General features: G+C 40.3%; 1 protein-coding gene across 3 annotated transcripts; it reads left to right on the top strand.

Moving 5' to 3' along the window:
- Positions 1-11,681: 11,681 nt before the first annotated feature.
- LOC145414959 (tRNA (guanine(37)-N(1))-methyltransferase) lies at positions 11,682-18,836 on the top strand. Of its 3 annotated transcripts, XM_080284369.1 has the most exons (3): positions 11,682-11,797; positions 15,801-17,176; positions 17,207-18,836. In XM_080284369.1, the coding sequence occupies exons 1-3, from the start codon at positions 11,790-11,792 to the stop codon at positions 17,458-17,460; spliced, it is 1,638 nt and encodes a 545-aa protein (XP_080140495.1). In that variant the 5' UTR covers positions 11,682-11,789; the 3' UTR covers positions 17,461-18,836. The 3 variants fall into 3 exon arrangements, with proteins under 3 accessions (XP_080140495.1, XP_080140493.1, XP_080140494.1); XM_080284367.1 differs by having other exon boundaries at positions 15,801-18,836; XM_080284368.1 differs by lacking the exon at positions 11,682-11,797 and adding an exon at positions 13,027-13,045 and having other exon boundaries at positions 15,801-18,836.
- Positions 18,837-20,010: the final 1,174 nt, after the last annotated feature.

A 20,010-nucleotide genomic window follows, 5' to 3' on the forward strand; every position in this document is an offset into this window, starting at 1 on the left:
TGTGGGTGACGCAGGGACGCCCAAGATTTGAAAGTCAGTCATAGTCATGGCCTCCGGTGGTGAAGAATGTGTTGTTGGTTTCCAAGCTTGTATTGGTTATAGCAAGGATTACTGGCAGATTATCAAGGGCTGCCACAATAATAACGAAGCATCTATTGATCTACTAAGAAAAAAATGCCAAGTGAAGTACAGTGTAAAGAGTGTAATTTGCCCTGCAAAGATCGGGAGGTAGACGTCAGTGGTACTGCGGCTGGTGGAGGAAAAGTCGGAAGAGTAAGGAGAAGATCGAGTGCAAATTCACTGTTTCCGATTATAAAGGACCAATTCTGCACCCTTAAAGGTAGGTCAGGTCAGGTTTGGTTAGGTTAGGTTGTGATGGGTTTGGTTAGGTTAGGTTGTGATGGGTTTGGTTAGGTTAGGTTGTGATGGGTTTGGTTAGGTTAGGTTAGGTTGGGTTAGGTTAGGTTAGTATAATGCAAAATAATGTTTTTAATTAATCTTGATCTTGATTTGGGCGGATAAACCCACTTTCGGAATTCTTAGTCAAATTTCAAAAAGGGGGATTTTCCCCCAAAAATGAAAGTCAGAATTAATTAAAACACACTATTTTGCATTGGAACACAAACAAATTTTCATTAAAATAACCGTTGGTTACTTCTAAATATTTACCTCAGTCCCTAATGGTGTTGAAGACAGATGGACACATTTAGTGGTGTGTGAATACTGATGGACGCCATCATAGAATGCCATTTTTGAACTAAATTAACCGTAGTGCCTCTTTTTCCAAACCTAACCAAAATTTTGATAACCAAACACTATTTATCCTAACCTAACCTATGTTATGTTAACCTAACCAAACTTTTCCCAACACAACCTAACCTATCCTCTATATAATCATCATTTTCATGTTTATAGATGGATCCTCTCCAAACTCAAAAATGCACTTCTATAATCCTCTACAAAGTCACTGAATTAATTCAAAGATACAAAAAGATTTTTGTCAGTTTTTATAGGGTGTCTGTCTATCTATCTATTGTCAGATGCCTTAATCCAGAAAGGGGTGACCACAAACAAATTGCCTCCATTTCTCCCTGTCCCCTGACATTTCACTGCCCTCCCCCTATCTCACAAACCCCTCATATGCCTTCCCTCTCCATCTCATTCTCGGTCTCTCTCCCTCCCTCACCCCCCTCCATTTTACCATATTACCAAATAAGTCTGTGGTAAATTTTTAGCATTACATCAAACTCCTGTAAGGCATTAAAACTCGGAGCAAACTGCAAGACAGTTCCCATGAAAAGAGGATCAAAAATTTTTGACTGGGGTTATTTATCATAACTGTATAATTCAAAGAAGGGGAGAAAGAAAAATGTGAAAATGACAAAATCATATGGCTAGGGTGTGAGACTATATTTACTAATTTATAGTCTGTTTGATTGATCTGTGCAGCTGAGATGCATGGGCCGAGTAGGGTGTGTTTAAATCGCAGCTGTTGATTGGCCACCGATGATTTAAATCTACACCTCTTATTTTAACAGATTTGTGTGTATATTTTTAAACTGCCAGCAATACAAGTTGCCAGATTAAGTATGGAATAATTTCCGAAGCTGAAGAGGTCAGAATTAGCTTTAAAAGTTTACTGTTAACAAAGAAAATTGAAGTTGATCATAAAATTTCATAAGAAGATGAGAGACGTTTGAAATAAATTATCCTTCCACAGTATACATCCACGTCCGCAAATTGCACTACATCCATGCGTGGTGTACACCCACGTCCGCATGTTGGACTATAATACCGGTCTCTACCCACGGTGTACAGCTATGTCCGCATGTTGCACAATAGTACATGCCTGCATTTACTTCAATGACATCATCGACATCCAATCAGCAGGCGCTTAACAAACACACAATACTTGCCACATACATCTCAGTTGCACAGTCAATCAAATAGACTATAGTAGGACTGCAATATCACAGCCCACAGTTTAGAATATGATGAAATCAACCTCATCACTCAAGTGAGTCTGCTTTGAGCTAGTTCAGATGACTGTAGACTGCAGCAGCACTTTGTCAGCATAGCAGCTACTGGTACCCTTCAAACTAAACGATTTTAAAAAATAATGCCTTTAGAAATGTGAACTGACTAAGGTACATCAAAGTTCTTTTTGGAAATCTGGTATCTGCTTGTGGAAATTCAGAATTGGATTTTGGGAATAGCTCATGAACAATATCATCAGAAAAGTGCAATATGGTACTTATTAACACCCATTATCATTATTTATGATTATTCCATTCAGAGATGTTTGGATTGCTATTGAGTGTGTTAGCAATGCATTGCATACACATAGGTTAAAATAGTTTTAACCTCTGGAAAGATATTGTTTGGGTATGGTAATTTGTTAGTGTTGCACTTGTATAAACTGGGAAGGGAGAGCTGTAATTTGTCAGTGTTGCACATACATAAATTGGGAAGGGAGAGCTGGAGTCTGACCAAGGAAAATGGGGGATGAAGCCTAGAGAATGGACTGCAGGATTAGGGAATTTAACACAGATTGTATGGGAGATCACACAGCTTGGAAAGCAGCCATTAGGTGATTACAGCTGACCCATGAAATTGTTGAACATTACATATCAAACTGTACCGGTATGATTTGGAAAAACTTGAAACCTGCTGATTTACTAAATAGCAAACATCCTTGTGATCAAATATGTAGGTTACAGTAATGCTCTGTTATATGTTACCTTTATTTTTATGCCCATTTTTTTCAGTCAAGTTTGTAGTAAAGCACCAAAGGATTGTACATTATATTATAGTTCCATTGCTGCATATAAAGCTGATGTGTTAACTTCCCCCAGTTTACAGAACCGTACCAGTACCATACTGTACTGTCTGTATGAAAGGGGTTGTGACATCTTGGATCACATCCCTGGCATATAATGAAGATGTACGGTAGGTGTATGGTAATTTTCATAAGGTGATTGCAGTTTGAGCTGATCAATTTAAAATGTTTTTTAAATGTCAGTAGCTAACTTGGTTGGGTAAGAGCATAGTAGGCTTAAAAAACTCAGTAGTATGATCTCAGCAGCACTAGTGAGTGTGAGAATTGCTTCAGATATACGGGTATATACCCTATATAGTACTGAAATCTAACGTAGAACAGTTAAGGTTCTCGTTGCTGTTGTTGCTCAGCCCTGGTCAGTCTGATGAAGCAGACCTGCCTACCACAGGTAAGCGACTACCCCTATGGAGTTGTCCCGTAGGTTCCCTATACTGTTGATATTATGTCTTTCTTACAGTGGCATGTTGCAGTGCTCCTTTATGTATGATATATTGTGTGGACCTATTTTTCATGCAGGGTACATGTCATCTGTGGTTCCCCCCAATCCAAATCTAAGCTGGTAGCTGAGGAAGGTTGGACATCCTGCTCTAAGCCTAGATAGGTGAGCTTGATCATCTGTATTTAAGGATGCCTCCAGTGGGTGGATGTCAGGAGGGGGGCTTGTAGTATGGTGGTGTATTGCACTGCATTGAAGTGATTATGTAGATGTTTCTTCATTGCTAGTGTTGGAATGTCTGGAGGGGAGATACTGTTGTAAAGGGTGTGATGATTGTTTTATGTGCCTAAGTGTGCTGTATGTTGGTGTAATATAATGATAGGAGTCTTGTGTATTGGAACAGGTTACTGCATAGAAGTATGTGCCCCACATATCAAAACTAAAGTGGAAACAAACTGTGGGAGTGGTTTTGGTGCAGCCATTGATGATGCACAGGGCATTGTTCTATTTGATTTGTATGGTGTAGTAGTGGGTACAGGTATTAGATAGGGTGGGAACTCATGCCAGGTAGGCATAGGACATCACTGATCTAATGTATTGCTTGTAGAGCAAAGAGAATGTTTCTTTTTGTTACCCCCAAATCTGGCCCTGTAGTTACCCTGAGTTCATTGAGTCTAGGGCTGCATCAGCTCATGATGCCTTGTACATGGTCCCTGAAGATGAGTCCAGTGTCATGTCACTCCTAGTATCTGAGCAGAGGCGGTGTGCTGCACACATCTATCTATCTATTGCCAGACGCCTCAATCCCGTTTGGGGTGGCCACAAACAAATCGCCTCCAAGTCGCCCTGTCCCCCGCCATTTCACTACCCTGCTCCCAACTCACACCCCCCTCTCTCATATACCTCTCCACCCCATCCCTCCATCTCATCCTCGGTCTCCCCCTCCCTCTTCCACCCTCCACCTCGCTCACATACACTCTCTTCGTCAGTCTTTCACCCTCCATCCTCTCCACATGGCCAAACCACCTCAGTGTGTTCCTCACAACGCTTCCTATCACATCCACATCAACACCACAACGCTCCTTTATATCCTCATTCGTCAGCCTGTCTCTCCACGTGACTCCACAAGCTTCTCTTAAATAACTCATTTCCACTGCTCTCACTCTTGACTTGTGTCCTTCCAACAACGTCCAAGCTTCACTTCCGTACGTTAGAGTTGGTATCACAATACTGTCATGTAGTAACTTTTTTACTTCCATGCTCACTTCCCTGTTTCTTATCACTGCTTTCAAGGAACCAGCAACCTTTCTTCCCTGCTGTACCCTTTCAAGCACTTCACCCTCCAAACCTCCATCCTTACTCATCACACTACCCAAATACTTAAACGTACTCACATTTTCCAATTCCTCACCATCCAACCTCGCTATACATTCACTGACTTCACCTCTCTCAAAGACCATCACTTTACTCTTCCCTACATTCACCTTTAGGTTCCGTTTCTTACACACTCTCTCAAACTCATCCACCAAGCCTTGCAGCTCCCCTTCATCTTCACTCAACAACACAGTATCATCTGCAAACAACAGTACAGGGAGTTTCCAAACACTATCCTCTCTCACCAGGGCCACTCCAACATCCACTACCCTACCTTGTACCTCTTTTATTACTCCATCCATGTACAGATTGAACAACCATGGAGACATGACACATCCCTGTTTCAAACCAACTTTCAAAGAGAAAAATTCACTTAGTTCACCATCCACACGCACTGCAGCCTTAGCACCATCATACATACTCTTCACAGCATTCAACAACTTCCCATCTACTCCATATATTCTTAACACTTTCCACAATCCTTGTCTATCCACCCTGTCATATGCTTTCTCCAAATCCATGAAAGCCGCATACAACTTCTTTCCCTTCTCTAGAAACTTTTCCACTAAAGATCTAAGAATGAATATCTGATCTACACAACCTCTTCCCTTCCTAAAGCCTCCTGTTCTTCTCCAACTAATTTCTCTGTTCTTTCTCTAACTCTGTCTATAAGTATCCTACCATACACTTTTCCTATTATACTAAGAAGACAAATGCCCCTATGATTACCACACACTTCTTTTTCCCTTTTCCTTTGTACAAGGGAATAATTATACCTGACTTCCAATCCTCCGGGACTCTACCTTCCTCCCAGGCCAATCTGCACATCTTCCACATCCATTCTACTACTATCTCTCCCCCATGCTTCAGCATCTCACCACACACTCCATCAATTCCTGGGGCTTTCCCCGATTTAACTTTCTTCATTGCTTCCACAACCTCTATCCTACTGATTTCTACCTGTCTTCTCACCTCCCTCCTTCTCCCAGCCATTCCCCAGCCACTTATACTCGCATTACTTCCATCCTCTACGTTCAACAATTCCTTAAAGTGTTCTCTCCATCTGCTCACTTTTTCTCCCTTCTCCACTAGTAATCTACCATGTTTATCTTTCACTCCCCTGCTAACGTCACTTCCACCCTGTCTTACTCTTTTCACTTCTCTCCAGAACATTTTCTTACAGTCCCTCCACTTTACACTCAAATTCCTTCCAAATTCCTGATCCACTCTCTTCTTACTCTCTCTTACTAATCTTTTCACCTCTCTCTTCCTTTCCACATATAACTCTCTCTTCTGCCTCTCAACTTCTTCCACGCCCCTATTTCTCATCCATTCATTGTATGCTTTCTTCTTTTGTGCCACAGCCTGTTTCACCTCTTCAGTCCACCACGCTGTTCCTTGCACCCCCCTCCGTCTTCTCTTCCTTCCACACACCACATCACATGCTGCACATATTTCTTCTGTAAATATCTTACACACACCTTCCACGCCTCCCATCTGCTCCAATTCATATTTGCCCAATCGTTCCTCCACTTCTCTCTTATACTCTGCCTTTTTCTCATCCTCTTGTAACCTTTCCACTCTCCTTGCAACTACTCCTTCCTCTCGTCTTTCCCTTCTTCTATTCCTCCATCTTACTTGCATCCTAATTCTGGCCACCACCAAGTAGTGGTCAGAAAGGCCACTCCCCCAACCTCTATAAACTCTTGCATCCAATATACATCTTCGCATCCTTTCATCCACACACACATAATCAATCATTGCCTTCCTTTCATTCAGTTCACCACCCACCCTTCTCATCACTCGCCATGTATACCTGTGGATCATTTTATGCCTGAAGAGGGTATTGGCTATTACCAACCCCTCCCAGCACAGATGTCCACTAACGCACTCCCATTCTCATCTATCTCAGCAGGCACACCCCACTCACCAACTATTCCATCCACCTTCACATTACCAACTTTACCATTCATATCACCGATCAAAAACACTCTCTCATTCCTTCCAAACTTTTCCATGCACACTTCCACATTTGTCCAGAACTCTTCTCTCACTCTTCTAGCACGATCTTGCGTTGGCGCATACACACACACAATCGCCCACATTTGTATTCCAACTTTCAACTTTACCCACACAATCCTTGACCCAACTGATCCATACTGTCTTATGCTCTTCTTCCATCTTTTACTCACAACTATACACACTCCTTCCTTTGCCCTCTCATTCTCATCTACTCCTGCACATATACCCCATCCATACTCCCATTCTCTCACACTTTCTCCTCTCCATTTTGTTTCAGTTATTCCACATACATCCACTTTCGCATCCTCAAGCACCTGGACAATCTCTCTCTCTTTCACCTCATCATTCGCTCCTCTTACATTCCATGTACACATTACCAAGTCCTTTGTGCATTCCATGCACACATACATTGTTAAATGTGATGTGGGAAGAGTACCAATGTTCATGTTTACTGCTGGTGATGAGTGTGTTTGTTGATTTAGCTGAGGCGATCATCAGCCTGTCGTCCTCAACCTAAGTCTGCAGCGTGTTGAGGTTGTCCTGTTGCAGTGTGCAGACTGTGTCTGCAGTGTGATGTGTGGTTGTTATGGTGATGTTATCTGCATATGAGGAAATATTTTGGGGTGGCTGGGGTGTGGGAATATTATGCATGTTTAGGCTTAAGAGTGTGGGTGAGAGCATGGAGCCCTGTGGAACTCCATTAGGGAGAGTTTGTATTTGTGATGACTTGCTCTGGAATGTAACATGTGCCTGTGTAAAAGACAAGTAGTTAGTATGCCGGCATTTGGTGTTTTACCCCATATTGTTTTGAATATTTTGGTGCTAGTTTGTGTCAGGGGATAGCAATGAAAGCTTTACTAATACAGTATATATCTCTTGTTGTGAAAAGTGTGCTTTGTGTAGGTGTCGCAGGGATGATGTCATCTGATGCTTGTTGTGTGAGATTAGTCAGTAAGGTGTCTGTTGTGTGCATTGCTCTGGATCTGTGCTGTGAAGGAGCAAGGGGAATGTGGGAGTGGCTTTGTTGAAAATAAGGCATTTAATTATTTTGTATGGTGTGCTGAATAACATTGTTATGACTCTGTACAGAGAAGGGGGTGTTGGTTCTTTGTTTGATTTAAGTAAAGTGATCGTTAGAGACCATATAGATGGTAAGAAATGCAACAGTGCTGCTGATTTCTGATTGACTGATGAATTGAGCTTTATGATGTGTCTCTCACCCGGGGTCAGTCTCGGACTTTTTGCTCCATAATACAGTATGTCAAAATCTGCTGTATAAGTAGCAGTATTGACAATGATTTATTAGCCTAAATATAGAAGTTTTGTCAATTATGGGCTGCAATTTATATTTTATTGCCTTTAGCCAATGAACTCTGCAAAAGTTTATGAGCCAGTATGGTGACTGCTGAACAAGGTGAGTTACTTTACAATAGTATACTTTCTTAATAGATGCTATTTTCTGCTTTTTCTCTTCATCAATACTGTACTGGTTAGCAGACAAGTAGTAATTAAATAAAAATTGAGTCAAATGAAAGCCAGACCAAATAAAAGCTCACAGGGAAACAATGGGAATTAGTTTGTGGGATTGTTGTGCTCCTAGTCATTACCAGATACCATATTTATTTGTTGTCCTACTGCCTTGAAAGCATTTTATTATTCCCAGTTCATTTGCATTTTTGATGGTGGTAGGTGGTGGCAGTCATCATCCACTCACTTGATGTAGTGCTACCTACTTCTTCCTTCACCTTTGTCGCTCGTTTTCTGTGTCTTCCCTCATCTCTTTTTGTTCCACCCATCTTTCTTGCCACTTTTTATAACTCCTCTTTCCTTTTCAGGCTGCAGTACATTCAGTGACAAGCCTAATGGTTTCTGGTAAGCTGGGAAACCATTTACAACGCTGGGTGGTAACCATAAAACCAAACCCATGTGTGTTCCCTACGTGTCAACAAGTAGTTTGGCAGAGGGTTAGTGTTCCACCCCATAAAACAAGTAATTCAAAGTCAAATGGCCACCCCTGATGGGATTATGGTATCTGGCCATAGATAGATAGATACAGTAGATAGATTTTGCAATTGTGCTTGGTGGTGAATCAGCATGCAGTTGAGAATGGTGAAATGTGAGATGGAGCAGGCAGAGTCAGACAAAGAATGTTGTAGTATACAGTATTTAGTGCCCATCACTGGAATGTAGTTGCCAGATCGCTATAATGACTTAATTATTGACTTCTTGAATAATTTTGCATTGACTTCTTGATTAAATTTACTCTACTCAAAATTTACCAATGTGCATAAGTTTAATGATCTGCACAAGGATATAATTTTAAAAAATGAGACAAAACAAGTAAAGAATTTTTTGTTCCTAAAATCATAAAATGGTGTGATTAAGAATACTAACTACACATTCCATTTTGATAGATGATAATATAAAGACATCATTTAGCCAATAAGCATTTTTAAAATTAATGTTGGCAGATGTTCAAAAGTAAAAATGTAAATGGTAAGGATAAATGTCAAGTTTTTTGTTATTCAAACAAAGTTTGGCATTTGTGGAAGCAATGCCATATCTGTGATGGACCCAAAGCATAGTTGTCAAGTCTCTTTAAATATGTACGGTCTCAAGTGATGATTGTTCCATGTTTTCAATTACTTGGAATGCTACAGTGTTTATATGAGTAGTTGCTGATATATGTGAGGGCCTAAATGCCTTGTGGTCCTGAATGTTTCAGTTACAGTTTGCTGATGCCATCCAGCCCTGTGCCTGTAGAGTTCTTGGTTCTCTTGATAATGTCATGTCTGGTGTGGAGTGAAGGGGGTTGAGGTGAAGTGAATATACCAGTACAGTACTGTACTCATACAATAACTAATCCACTGGTACCTGTATTAGTTTTGATCTCTCTTACTTGATAATTCATGCCTTACTATAGAAATAAGAATGCTGATACTGGTACCAGAAACATGACTGTGTAGTGTCGGAGTGTGGTATATAGATATAGATATATATATATATATATATATATATATATATATACATACAGTATGTGTGTGTATATATCTATCTATCTGTCTATGTATATTATATAGATAGATAGATATAGATATACAGTAAAACCTCTACAGCTCGGCATAAAACATGTGCAAGCCTTGCCGAGTTAGCCTATTTGCCGAGTTGTAGGGATGAACATTAAGTTCCCCCCCCCCAGCACACACACACACCAAAAAGGAGAAAATGGAAAAAAAATTAAAGTTTTTACAACAGACACTTCAAGCTGCCTTACCATGATTCCATGCAGTTGTAGGGTGTATTCCAGGCATGGAGGAGGACTTATGGTAGTTTTTGGAGGTGTTAGGGGGGCTCAAGATCACTTATGGGCACGCCTTTACTGTACTGTACTTGACACTGTACACTATATAATGCACAATTAACACTATAAAGGCCATTACTGTAATGTACTTATCACTTGTACTATACAACACTGGGGAACTAAACACTAAACACTTAGCATTACTGTACAACTCGGCATCTTGCCGAGTTGGGGGAATTTTTGCCGACTCTCTTCCTCTCATGTGTGCATTTTTGGGAATTTTTGAATTTTGATTTTTTAAATGAATAATTTGGAGCCTTCCCGAGTTGTTGAGGTTTCTGACTTGAAAGATGATGAATTTTAGAGGTTTTCTGTCTATCTATCTATTGCCAGACGCCTCAATCCCGTTTGGGGTTTTACTGTAGATAAATAGATAGATATGGATATATATTCTAGCAGCTTCTGGACTATGTAGGATATATTTGTACAGTATTAGTATAGTAAAGTATATGGTACTTGTAGCTATACTGTGCTTAGGGTAGTAAAAGAACAACACACTGCTTTGTCTTTTGCCATCTCCTCGTCTTGGGGCTTCTTTTATCTGAGACCCATCATGAAAAGTTGATATTGTGGTACCTCCTATGCAAAAATCCTCTTCTAAAAGATTTGGTGTGCTAAGCCTACTCCATGCTTTCTTTACCCATTTACCACTGTATAGAGTACAACTTGTCTGTATGGGAAGCTTCCCACATACTGCTAGCTACAGCTCTTCTAAACAGGGTGGAGTCAGGCTCTTCATCTCATCAGCTTGCCTCCTTTCACTGATATCCTTTAGCTTGTTTCTCTTCACTGCAGTTTTGCATCTTTATCTCTTTACTACCATTACTTTAGTGGCCACAGCTCTTCTGCTATCTGCCCTGCTTGCATCCCTCCACCATTTACAGCAGGTGCATAGCACCCATTTGTCAGCACACTCTCACCCCATTTCTGTCCAACTCTGATGCATTAGTTAACTAGTGCACTCAGTCATTCATTTATGCAATAGGTCAACTCAAACTGTCCTCCTCAGTCAGTCTTTCCTTCTGCTTATGTACCCCAGTATTTTCAGTGCAATGTGTCTTAATGACTTAAAATGAATGGATCTTGAATTTGGCTTTCTTTTTTTCTCTTCTCTTGGAAAGAACAACTTTGCAGGCCTTTAACCTTTGTTTCTTCCTTCTTTGCATTAAAAATGAAAAAAGAGTGATAGGTTGGGTGTGGATGAAAGAGGTGTAGAAAGGATTTGTGCTATAGTTGAGATTACAGTTTAAAAAGAAATGCCATGTACTTGAAATTAAGTTGATATGTTCAGAGAATCCACAGGACTGTGGTATGTACAAAAGAATTTAAAGTGAACTGAATAGCATTTTTTGAAGAAGATCATTTGTCATATTCCAAAAGATACAGTCTTGAAACGTCATAGCTATGGATGAAAAAGCAGTAGCTAACTACTAGTAACAAGAAAGAAGCATGAATGTAATATTAAAGTACAGGAAACTTGATAAGTTTCCATTTGAGCAAACTTGCCTAATTGTAGATTTAATGTAAGAAATCAAAGTCTCGGTTGTTGATGATGTTAAGAGTTTTCATTCACTATGGTGTATTGTTTTCATGAACCACAGAACTGGTCTGTGTTGAATATCTAATGCTTTTTTTAATCTGACAGATTTATGGGACTTGTAAAAGCAACCCTGCAGAGAAATTTGCACCTACTATAGCAGCTAGATTCCATTTCAACTTGCCAGAGTGTTGAGGTGTAATGAAATTGTTACAGCAGTATGTTATTGTAAGTATGATGTATTTGGCACAATTGCTTGTGCATCATAGTTATATTATCCCTAGATAGACATGAATGTATTTCCATTAACACCAGATACATCATGGTAATAGTTTTGTTGCACAAGAAAAAGAAATATTGTAATCACAATGATTATTGGTGAATACGTAAATGAATCTTTCTTCAAAACACTGTAAGACATTCTGTATAAAGTGCTAGGAATAAGTATGCCACATTGTAACTTAAAGGGGGAAAAAAAAAAATTCGTTAAATTTAAAATAATAGTGCCAACCCTTGTCATGTGAATTTTTGTATGTTCGTGTGTTCCACCCAGTCATATCGGCTTAGTCCCTTGTCAATGCCTTACTTCCTCTACTTCCGTATGTTGCTTTTACACCTACTTATTCGCCATATACATGTCAGTTCATGTTGGCTCACCATGTCCTCTCTTGCCTTCAAACTCACTCATATATGCTCTTTTCCCCACCTTATCCATATCCATTTTCTTTTAAAGGCCATAGAGTCTAGACATACTCTCTTTTATCTTTATTTGAATAACTGTGCAAAACATTTTATTAATCTTAGCATTGCACATAAATTTGCACATTTCTTAATAGTCCCCATTCATTGCTTTTGCTCTTGTCATTGTGCCATATTAAAATCTCTTTTCCATATGTTAATGTGTCGCTGCTATACCTTCATGCAGTCCTTTCGCAACTTGCATGCTCAGCCCTTTGTTTCTTAATATCAAACTCTTCATAACACTATACTGTCTCTAACTTGGCCTAAAGTTGCGATCTCTCCATCTTGAATGCCAAGTTGTAATGAGATCAACCCTAGAATATGGTGCTAGTCATGAAGAAGTGCAATGTTTAGGAGCAGAGCTGTAGACTTGTCTGATATTACTATTGACTTAAAGGATATAAGCTTCAAAAGAAGAAAAATCTTTGACTAGTTAAAGTGATTGATCTACGAGGTCTGTCCAGAAAGTATCCGACCTTAGGCTAAAAAAAAAATAAATAGCTAACCCGTTGAGCTAGGACACTAATCCCCCTCAAAGTAGGCCCCTTCTGACTTGACACCTATATTCCAGTTTTCTTTCCACTACCTGAAACATTTTGCAGAAGTTGGTTTTCGGTAACTCCTGCAGTTGCTTTGTCTCATCCGTCATGATCTCTTTTCTCATCTCAAATCGGGAACCCTTCACCGAAGTTTTGAGCTTGGGGAATAACCAAAAATCACACGGAGCCATGTCTGGTGAGTAGGGAGCCTGCCGAACCTGTAGAATGTTGTGCTTGGCCAAAAATTCATGAACCAGTTAAGAAGAATGGGCAGGGACGTTATCATGGTGCAGCATCCAACTCGCCGCTTTCCAAGGTCTGGTCTCTTCCATTGAACTGCATCACAAAGACGACAGATGACATTGAGGTAGTAATGTCTGTTGACAGTCTGATCTTTTGGTGTGTATTCGTGATGCACAACACCTAGATGGTTGAGAGAAACTGTCAACATGTGAGTGCATATTACCTTGCTGCGGACCTGTCGTGCTTGTTTTTGGCTGGTGTGGCCTTGCCTGCATCTACTTGGACAAATGTGCTTTGGTTTCTGGGTCATACCCATACACCCAGGTCTCACATACAGTACTAACAGCCTTCAGAAAGTCTGGATTGCGATTTGCACACTCCAGCATGTCATAAGCAATGTTCATCCTAGAGAAGAGATCATAACAGATGCAATGAAGCACCAGCAGGAGATACCGAAAACTGACTTTGAAAAATGTTTTAGGCAGTGGAAAGAATGCTGGGCTATGTATGTCAAGTCAGAAGGGGCTTACGTTAAGAGGGATTAGTGACCTAGCTCAACAGGTTAACTAGTTATTTTAATAAAGCCAAAGGTTGGATACTTTCTGGACAGACCTAGTATAGTCACCTTTTTTTTCCCAGACTCACTGTTCTCTCATCGACTCACTCAAGTAAAGGTTAGAGGTCACACCAGGTCAAAGATAGTTTTCACCTACGTCCAATTTGATCAGATTTTGGGCATTTAGAACATGTCAGACACCTCAGATAATTTTTTAATTTTGTAGATGCACTTATAAGTAATATATATTTATATATATATTACCTTATCCAAAGTAGTATGCTCTTGGCAGGGGAAAATTTTGTAACATATGATATTTTTGGTCATAATTAAATGGTGACTATGAGCTTGTTTAGTCCTTAAACTTTAGATTATCACTTGGTACTTTATTTTAATTTAAAAAACACTAAATCAGCTTCTCATCCCATAAACACTTTTCTTGCTGTAGTTGTTTGGCTAGGAGTTATCAGTTCTTTAGTTAATTATGCAGCTTTTGTGCAAAGTAACTCTTCTTACTGTAATGGCAGTACAAACACTCCTTCTCATAGTCCTTTACTAGCTCCGACATTCGGTTTTCTTTTCCTTTTCATGGCTTCCCTAATGGTATCTTGTATCCCAGGAAACCATTTACTTTGTTGGATAGTAATCACAACCAAGTGGATCCTGTGTGGTCTCGTGGGGTAAGGCTCTCCAGCCAAATGTGACCCATAAGGGTTTACATTCAAGGGGAAGTGGAATTTATCACGTGATGACACAGCCTTGCCCTGAGCTCCAGTGCTAATTGTGAATCAAGGAAGCATTTGACTATAGCTGAGATAGAAAGACTGTAATGTCAGTGTTCAGTTTTTAGCTCTTCTGTCATTCCAGGTAATTTTCTTCATACTCACACATCTGCCATCCATCCATCCATCCATCATCCAATCCTATGTTGCCTCACAAGGAGCGTAAAAGCCCAAGGCTAGGCAAGTTGGACCCGACATTCAAGGTGAGAATGACCAGCCTCACTCATCCCTGAGTGGCATTACGTGATCAATAAACACTAACCATCCCTTGGATTTAAACCTGCACTGGCTCAATTCGATTGGAACGCTGTAATTACTCACTAAACCACCTGGGGCCATAATTTGGTTACATGGTTACCACCCAGTGTAGTAAATGGTTTCCTGATGTGCAGGAAACCATTTAGCATGTCACTCAATGCAGAGTCACCCATGGGCAGAAGGAAGATGAAAGAATGAAGGACATAAAGTTGAAAGAGCATCTGTCATGCATTTTTGTATTGCTGTATAAAAATGCTGGTATATGTCAGCTAGCCACGTCATGTTATCTGACTTTCCTTTGCCATAATTCTGTATGCCAACATTTCAGGTTTTTTTTTGGTCATGGTAAATAATAAATTCTTGTCACACTTGTACACTGTAATAATTTGGAGTTTATAAAGCAAGAACCAACTTACTTGGACAGTAATCATGCCTTGTGGCTGAAGATCAGTGAGCAGCCCCCGTTGATAGTTGTGCATGGTATGAGTCATGCAGACATTTCCACTTTCCCATTACATTGGTGTTGGAGAGGGACACTCATGTGGTGGCACCACATCCTCTCTGTCTTCTAAAAAAGGATGATGGACTGCAGATGGGCACCTTAGCCTGCAGTCTACTAGTTCTGATGACTGTGGGGGCCACAGTGGCAACAATCCCTGTACACTGGGGTCAGGGATGGGATTGTGGATGCTGGGTGTGGGTGTTTTATGAAGTTGAGATCTTGACTCATGTACTTCATTAGTGGTGTCTTCATTGCATAGGCTTTTGGAAGAAAGTGTATAAAACAATAACTAGCCCGCGTGGCCAGTGAATATGCCTTATGGTTGAATGGTCAGTTTACCATCTGTACAGTCCATCAGTTTGCTATGTATAGGTTCAGATCCTGCATTGTATATGGTACTCAGAAAATTGTGATTTTTCATGAGGATCTTTGTTTTAACTCATGACAGCATTTTAATTTTGAAGACTGAAATTTTTAGGTCAGATTATTATTATTATAATTATTTTTATTTTTTATAGCTACTGGCACTGTTATCATGAAGTTTCTCTTAATACATGTGTACTGTATGTAATAGGCAAAAGGTATAAAGTAACTATATTCTGCTTTTCAGGTGCATGCAGAATTCATACCACATCACACTCAAGCTACAGAAATTCTGCAAATATTCCTTTAAGCTAAGTACCTTGAACTCAGTATTTCATATGCCACAGTCCTTTATGAAATGTATTTATATCCACACTTGTTTACCAGCTGCTAAAAAGACAGAGGATAGGAAAATTCAGACTTTGTTGCGTGATAGGGTTCCTCTGCACAAACTCATGCAGATCATGGATGCGAGTCTTCTTTTGCCTCCGCCAACAGTCAGGGGTATGACTGAACTGGACAGAGAGGCTTTCCAAAAAAAAGTCATGATCCCCTATGTTATTGTTAAAAGCAGTCGTGTGCAGTGTGCAGTTAAGTGCCTGAAGAAATACATGTTGAAACTAGAAAATATAAAACCTGTTCAGTGTGAAGTTGATCTTGAGAAAAAGGTCTTGTTGCTAAATCCATTGTTAGTAAGTAAGTATGAGGATATTAAGGATGAGTTTTTATTAGCTTATGGTAGTGATGATGCAGTATTTGAGTACAAGGAAATTACTTTGCAGTATGAGAACTGGAAAGCTATGGAAATACTCAAAGCTGTACTACCAGAAAATCAAGAGGGTGCACATAGCTATTCTATTATTGGTCACATCTTGCATGTCAACCTTCGTGACCACATGGTGCCTTACAAATCTTTGATTGGACAGGTATATCTGGATAAAATTAGAAATATTTCTCTTGTGATCAACAAAGCCAAGAACATTGAATCCACCTACAGGAATTTTCAGATGGAAGTGTTGGCTGGGACTGGAGATACTAATGTAATGGTAAGAGAGGCTGGCTGTACATTTACCATGGACTTTGCTAAAGTCTACTGGAACCCTCGACTATCTACTGAACACGAGCGAATAGTGAAGAAGCTTAAACACGGAGACGTTTTGTATGACGTCATGGCTGGGATTGGTCCATTTGCCATCCCAGCTGGAAAGAAGAAGTGTTATGTCCTTGCAAATGACCTCAATCCATCATCTTACGAAGCCTTGGTACAGAACTGTTCTATAAACAAAGTCAAAGAAAGAGTACAATGTTTTAACCTTGATGGACATGAATTTATCAAGACAGTACTCAAGAAAGATCTCCTTGAAAAGTGGAAAGATCCTTCTTTTTGTGGCAAAGTGCATGTAACAATGAACCTTCCAGCCATGGCAGTGGAGTTCTTGCCCTCATTTATTGGTCTGTATCATAATACTGACCATCTCCCTCACAACCCAACCCTGCCTCTTGTTCATGTGTACATGTTTACCAAGGAGGAAAATGAAGACATTGCAGTAGGTATGGTGGCTGAGCAGCTGGGTTACTTAGACAGTAAAGAGCTAGACTTGATCACAGAAGACTCTATAGTTAGTAGTGCAGAAGATGCTCCCAATAATACAGAAGTAAAAGTTCATTATCAAGAAGATGAACCACCTCAAAAAGATGTATCCACTCAAGAAGTCATAAAAAATGAGAACAAAGGTAAAAGTGAATTTGGTGGACTGCAGAAACATGTGAACGAAGTCAGTTTTGTTAGGCAGGTAGCTCCTAACAAAGCCATGATGCGTGTCAGCCTTCAGCTACCATGGGACTTGTTGGTGAGGGATCCAGATCAGTGTGAAGAACCACCCTGTAAAAAAGTCAAGGCACCATAGAGCAACTGTAATATAAAACTGAAAAATAGCCAGGATATTGGGGAAGGAGGTTGACGTACATTATGAATAGGCAGTGAAATGTGCTGGGATCTGCTTTCAGTTTCAGATTTAATTTATTTTGGGAGGAGCTCTGTCCAAGTACAATACAGTTCAGTATTGTAAAAAAAAATAAGTAAATAAATAAAAAATAAAAATACTGTACTAAGACACACTCATGTTAGAAGCAGCCTTAAAGAAGAAAAAATATTGTTAGTAGGTGGGGACGCTCACCATCCACTCACTCGATGTAGTGCTGCTCTCGGGTGTCTGCCCTTCCCTCTCCATCCTTCTTTCCTTCCATTCTCTTCTGTCTTACTTTCCTTCATTCTCTCCTTGTCCTTCTGCCTATGGGTGACTTTACACTTCCTCTTCTGTCTTTCTTTCCTTCATTCTTTTCACTTCCTTCAGCCTGTGGGTGACTCTACACTGAGTGACAAGTCAAATGGTTTCCTGTGCACCAGGAGACCATTTACTACGCTGGGTGGTAACCATATAACCAAATTTTGGTGCCTGGTGGTTTAGTGGATAATTATTGCGCTCCAGTTGGATTGAGCCGGTGAAGGTTTATATCCAAGGGGTGGTTGGGGTTGATTGCTCATGTAATGCCACTCAGGGATGAGTGAGGCTGGTCACTCTCATTTTAAATGTTGGGACCAACTGCCTAGTCCTGGGCTCCTACTCTCCTCATGGGGCAATGTAGGATTGGATGATGGATAATGATGAATATCTTCAAGCATTGATTGTTGTCCCATTCTCTCATTGTTGATTGTAGGTAAAAGTTTGGATAGTTTGCAGTGAATTCATATTTTTAAAAATGTACAGGTTCTAAAATTTATATCTGTTTTAATGTAAATCCCTCCATTCATATGTTGGATGAATGTGTGAGGAAGAGAGGTATGGAAGTCGGTGAGGCTAGGGAACTGACAAGAGTTCAAGCTGGCTGGATGAATGTTGTGAGAAGAATTGTATGATCAGGGATTTGGCACCCCTTTTACTGTGACAGCATCCGGATTGACTCACTCGGATACGTTTATGTGAAGCTACGGAATGTGGTGAAAGTTTTTGATGTACTGTATCAGGTAGAACCAGGATTCCGGGGGCTTGAAGGATGAGTGAATGGAAGTGAGGCCCATTGGATTGGGCAAACTTAGGCAGTCTGGATGTTGCTACTCCTCACCCTGCCCTAGGGTGGGAAAGGAGGTCAGGGTGATGATGATACGATGATGATGATTATTGTAAAGTTTATACAGTAAAGGCAGTGTAACAATATTTTAATATAACTGCTGTGAAGTCTTAATCACCAGAAACTTTCACTTAATGCTTTTCATCTGTAGCAACCATAGAAAATTTTGTTGAATGTATTCAGATGTCTGCAAGCACCTTACTTACCAAGATGAGTTCATTATATGCACTTCAGTGACATAGTAGATTATGCATTTGTTTTATTTCATATCTAAAGGTATTAACATGCATGCATGTCTTGGTGTTCAACATCTAATGGCGGCTCTCCATGCTACGTGATCTATGGCAGCCTCTCTGTTTAGTTCCTTTTCCCTTCGGGCACATTATGCCCTCATCCCAAGTTGGTGTGTCTCTTCACCTCTACCCTCAACATTCATACCCCTCACCCTCCTCACCCAGTTGTCATCTTCCATCCTCTCTACATCCCCAAACCATCTCAGTCTACCACTTATCATATCATTAATGCATTCAAGGATCATCCTTTCTTTCAACTCTTCCTTTGTAATCCTAACCTTCCCTACCCCCCAGGCCTGTCAGTTAAGGATGCACTGCACATCCATCTGATCATTCTCATCTGCATATGTTTGAGCCTTTAAATATCCTCCACCTTTACTGGCCGAGTCTCACTATTGTACTACATTACACTTCTAACACATGCTGCTTACAAGGACCCCTTAGCACGGAGGGAGAACCCTCTCAGTATCAGGAGAGGCAACAACTTAAACTTCTGCCAACCACCTCTCATGCCACTCTTGCTACTGAGCTGGTTCCAGCCCCACCTCGCACACATATCATGTTTGCTAAATAACAAACTCCTCCACACACTCAAGAGAGACTCCAGCAAGATTAATCCTCTCCTGCGTCTCTCCTTCTGTGCTCTCCCTGACGTACCCCACACTCAAAATCGGCCTTATTTTGCAGCCTACCTCTAGTTCCACTACATCTTTCGTACACCCACTATCACAAACACTACACAAATTGCAGTTATTTCCCACACGCATGTGGCAAACTGCTCATGTCCATACTCATGTTATGACAGCACTACCACCTGCCCTAGATATCACTTTTGTTTTATCCATGTTGACTCTCAAACCTTTATGTTCCATTCAGTCCCTCCACTTCCAAAATCTTTCCTCCACTATCCCCTCATTCTCCATGATTCAACACCAAGTCATCAGCATACAGCACATCCCATGGGAATCTAGTTCTGAAGTCATGTGAGAGAGCTTCAAGCACAAAAGTAAACAAAAACTGGCCTAAAACCGACCC

This window comes from Coenobita brevimanus, chromosome 101 (genome assembly GCF_032717465.1).
Source record: "Coenobita brevimanus isolate Jiangsu-jjx chromosome 101, ASM3271746v2, whole genome shotgun sequence".
NCBI lineage: Eukaryota > Metazoa > Arthropoda > Malacostraca > Decapoda > Coenobitidae > Coenobita > Coenobita brevimanus.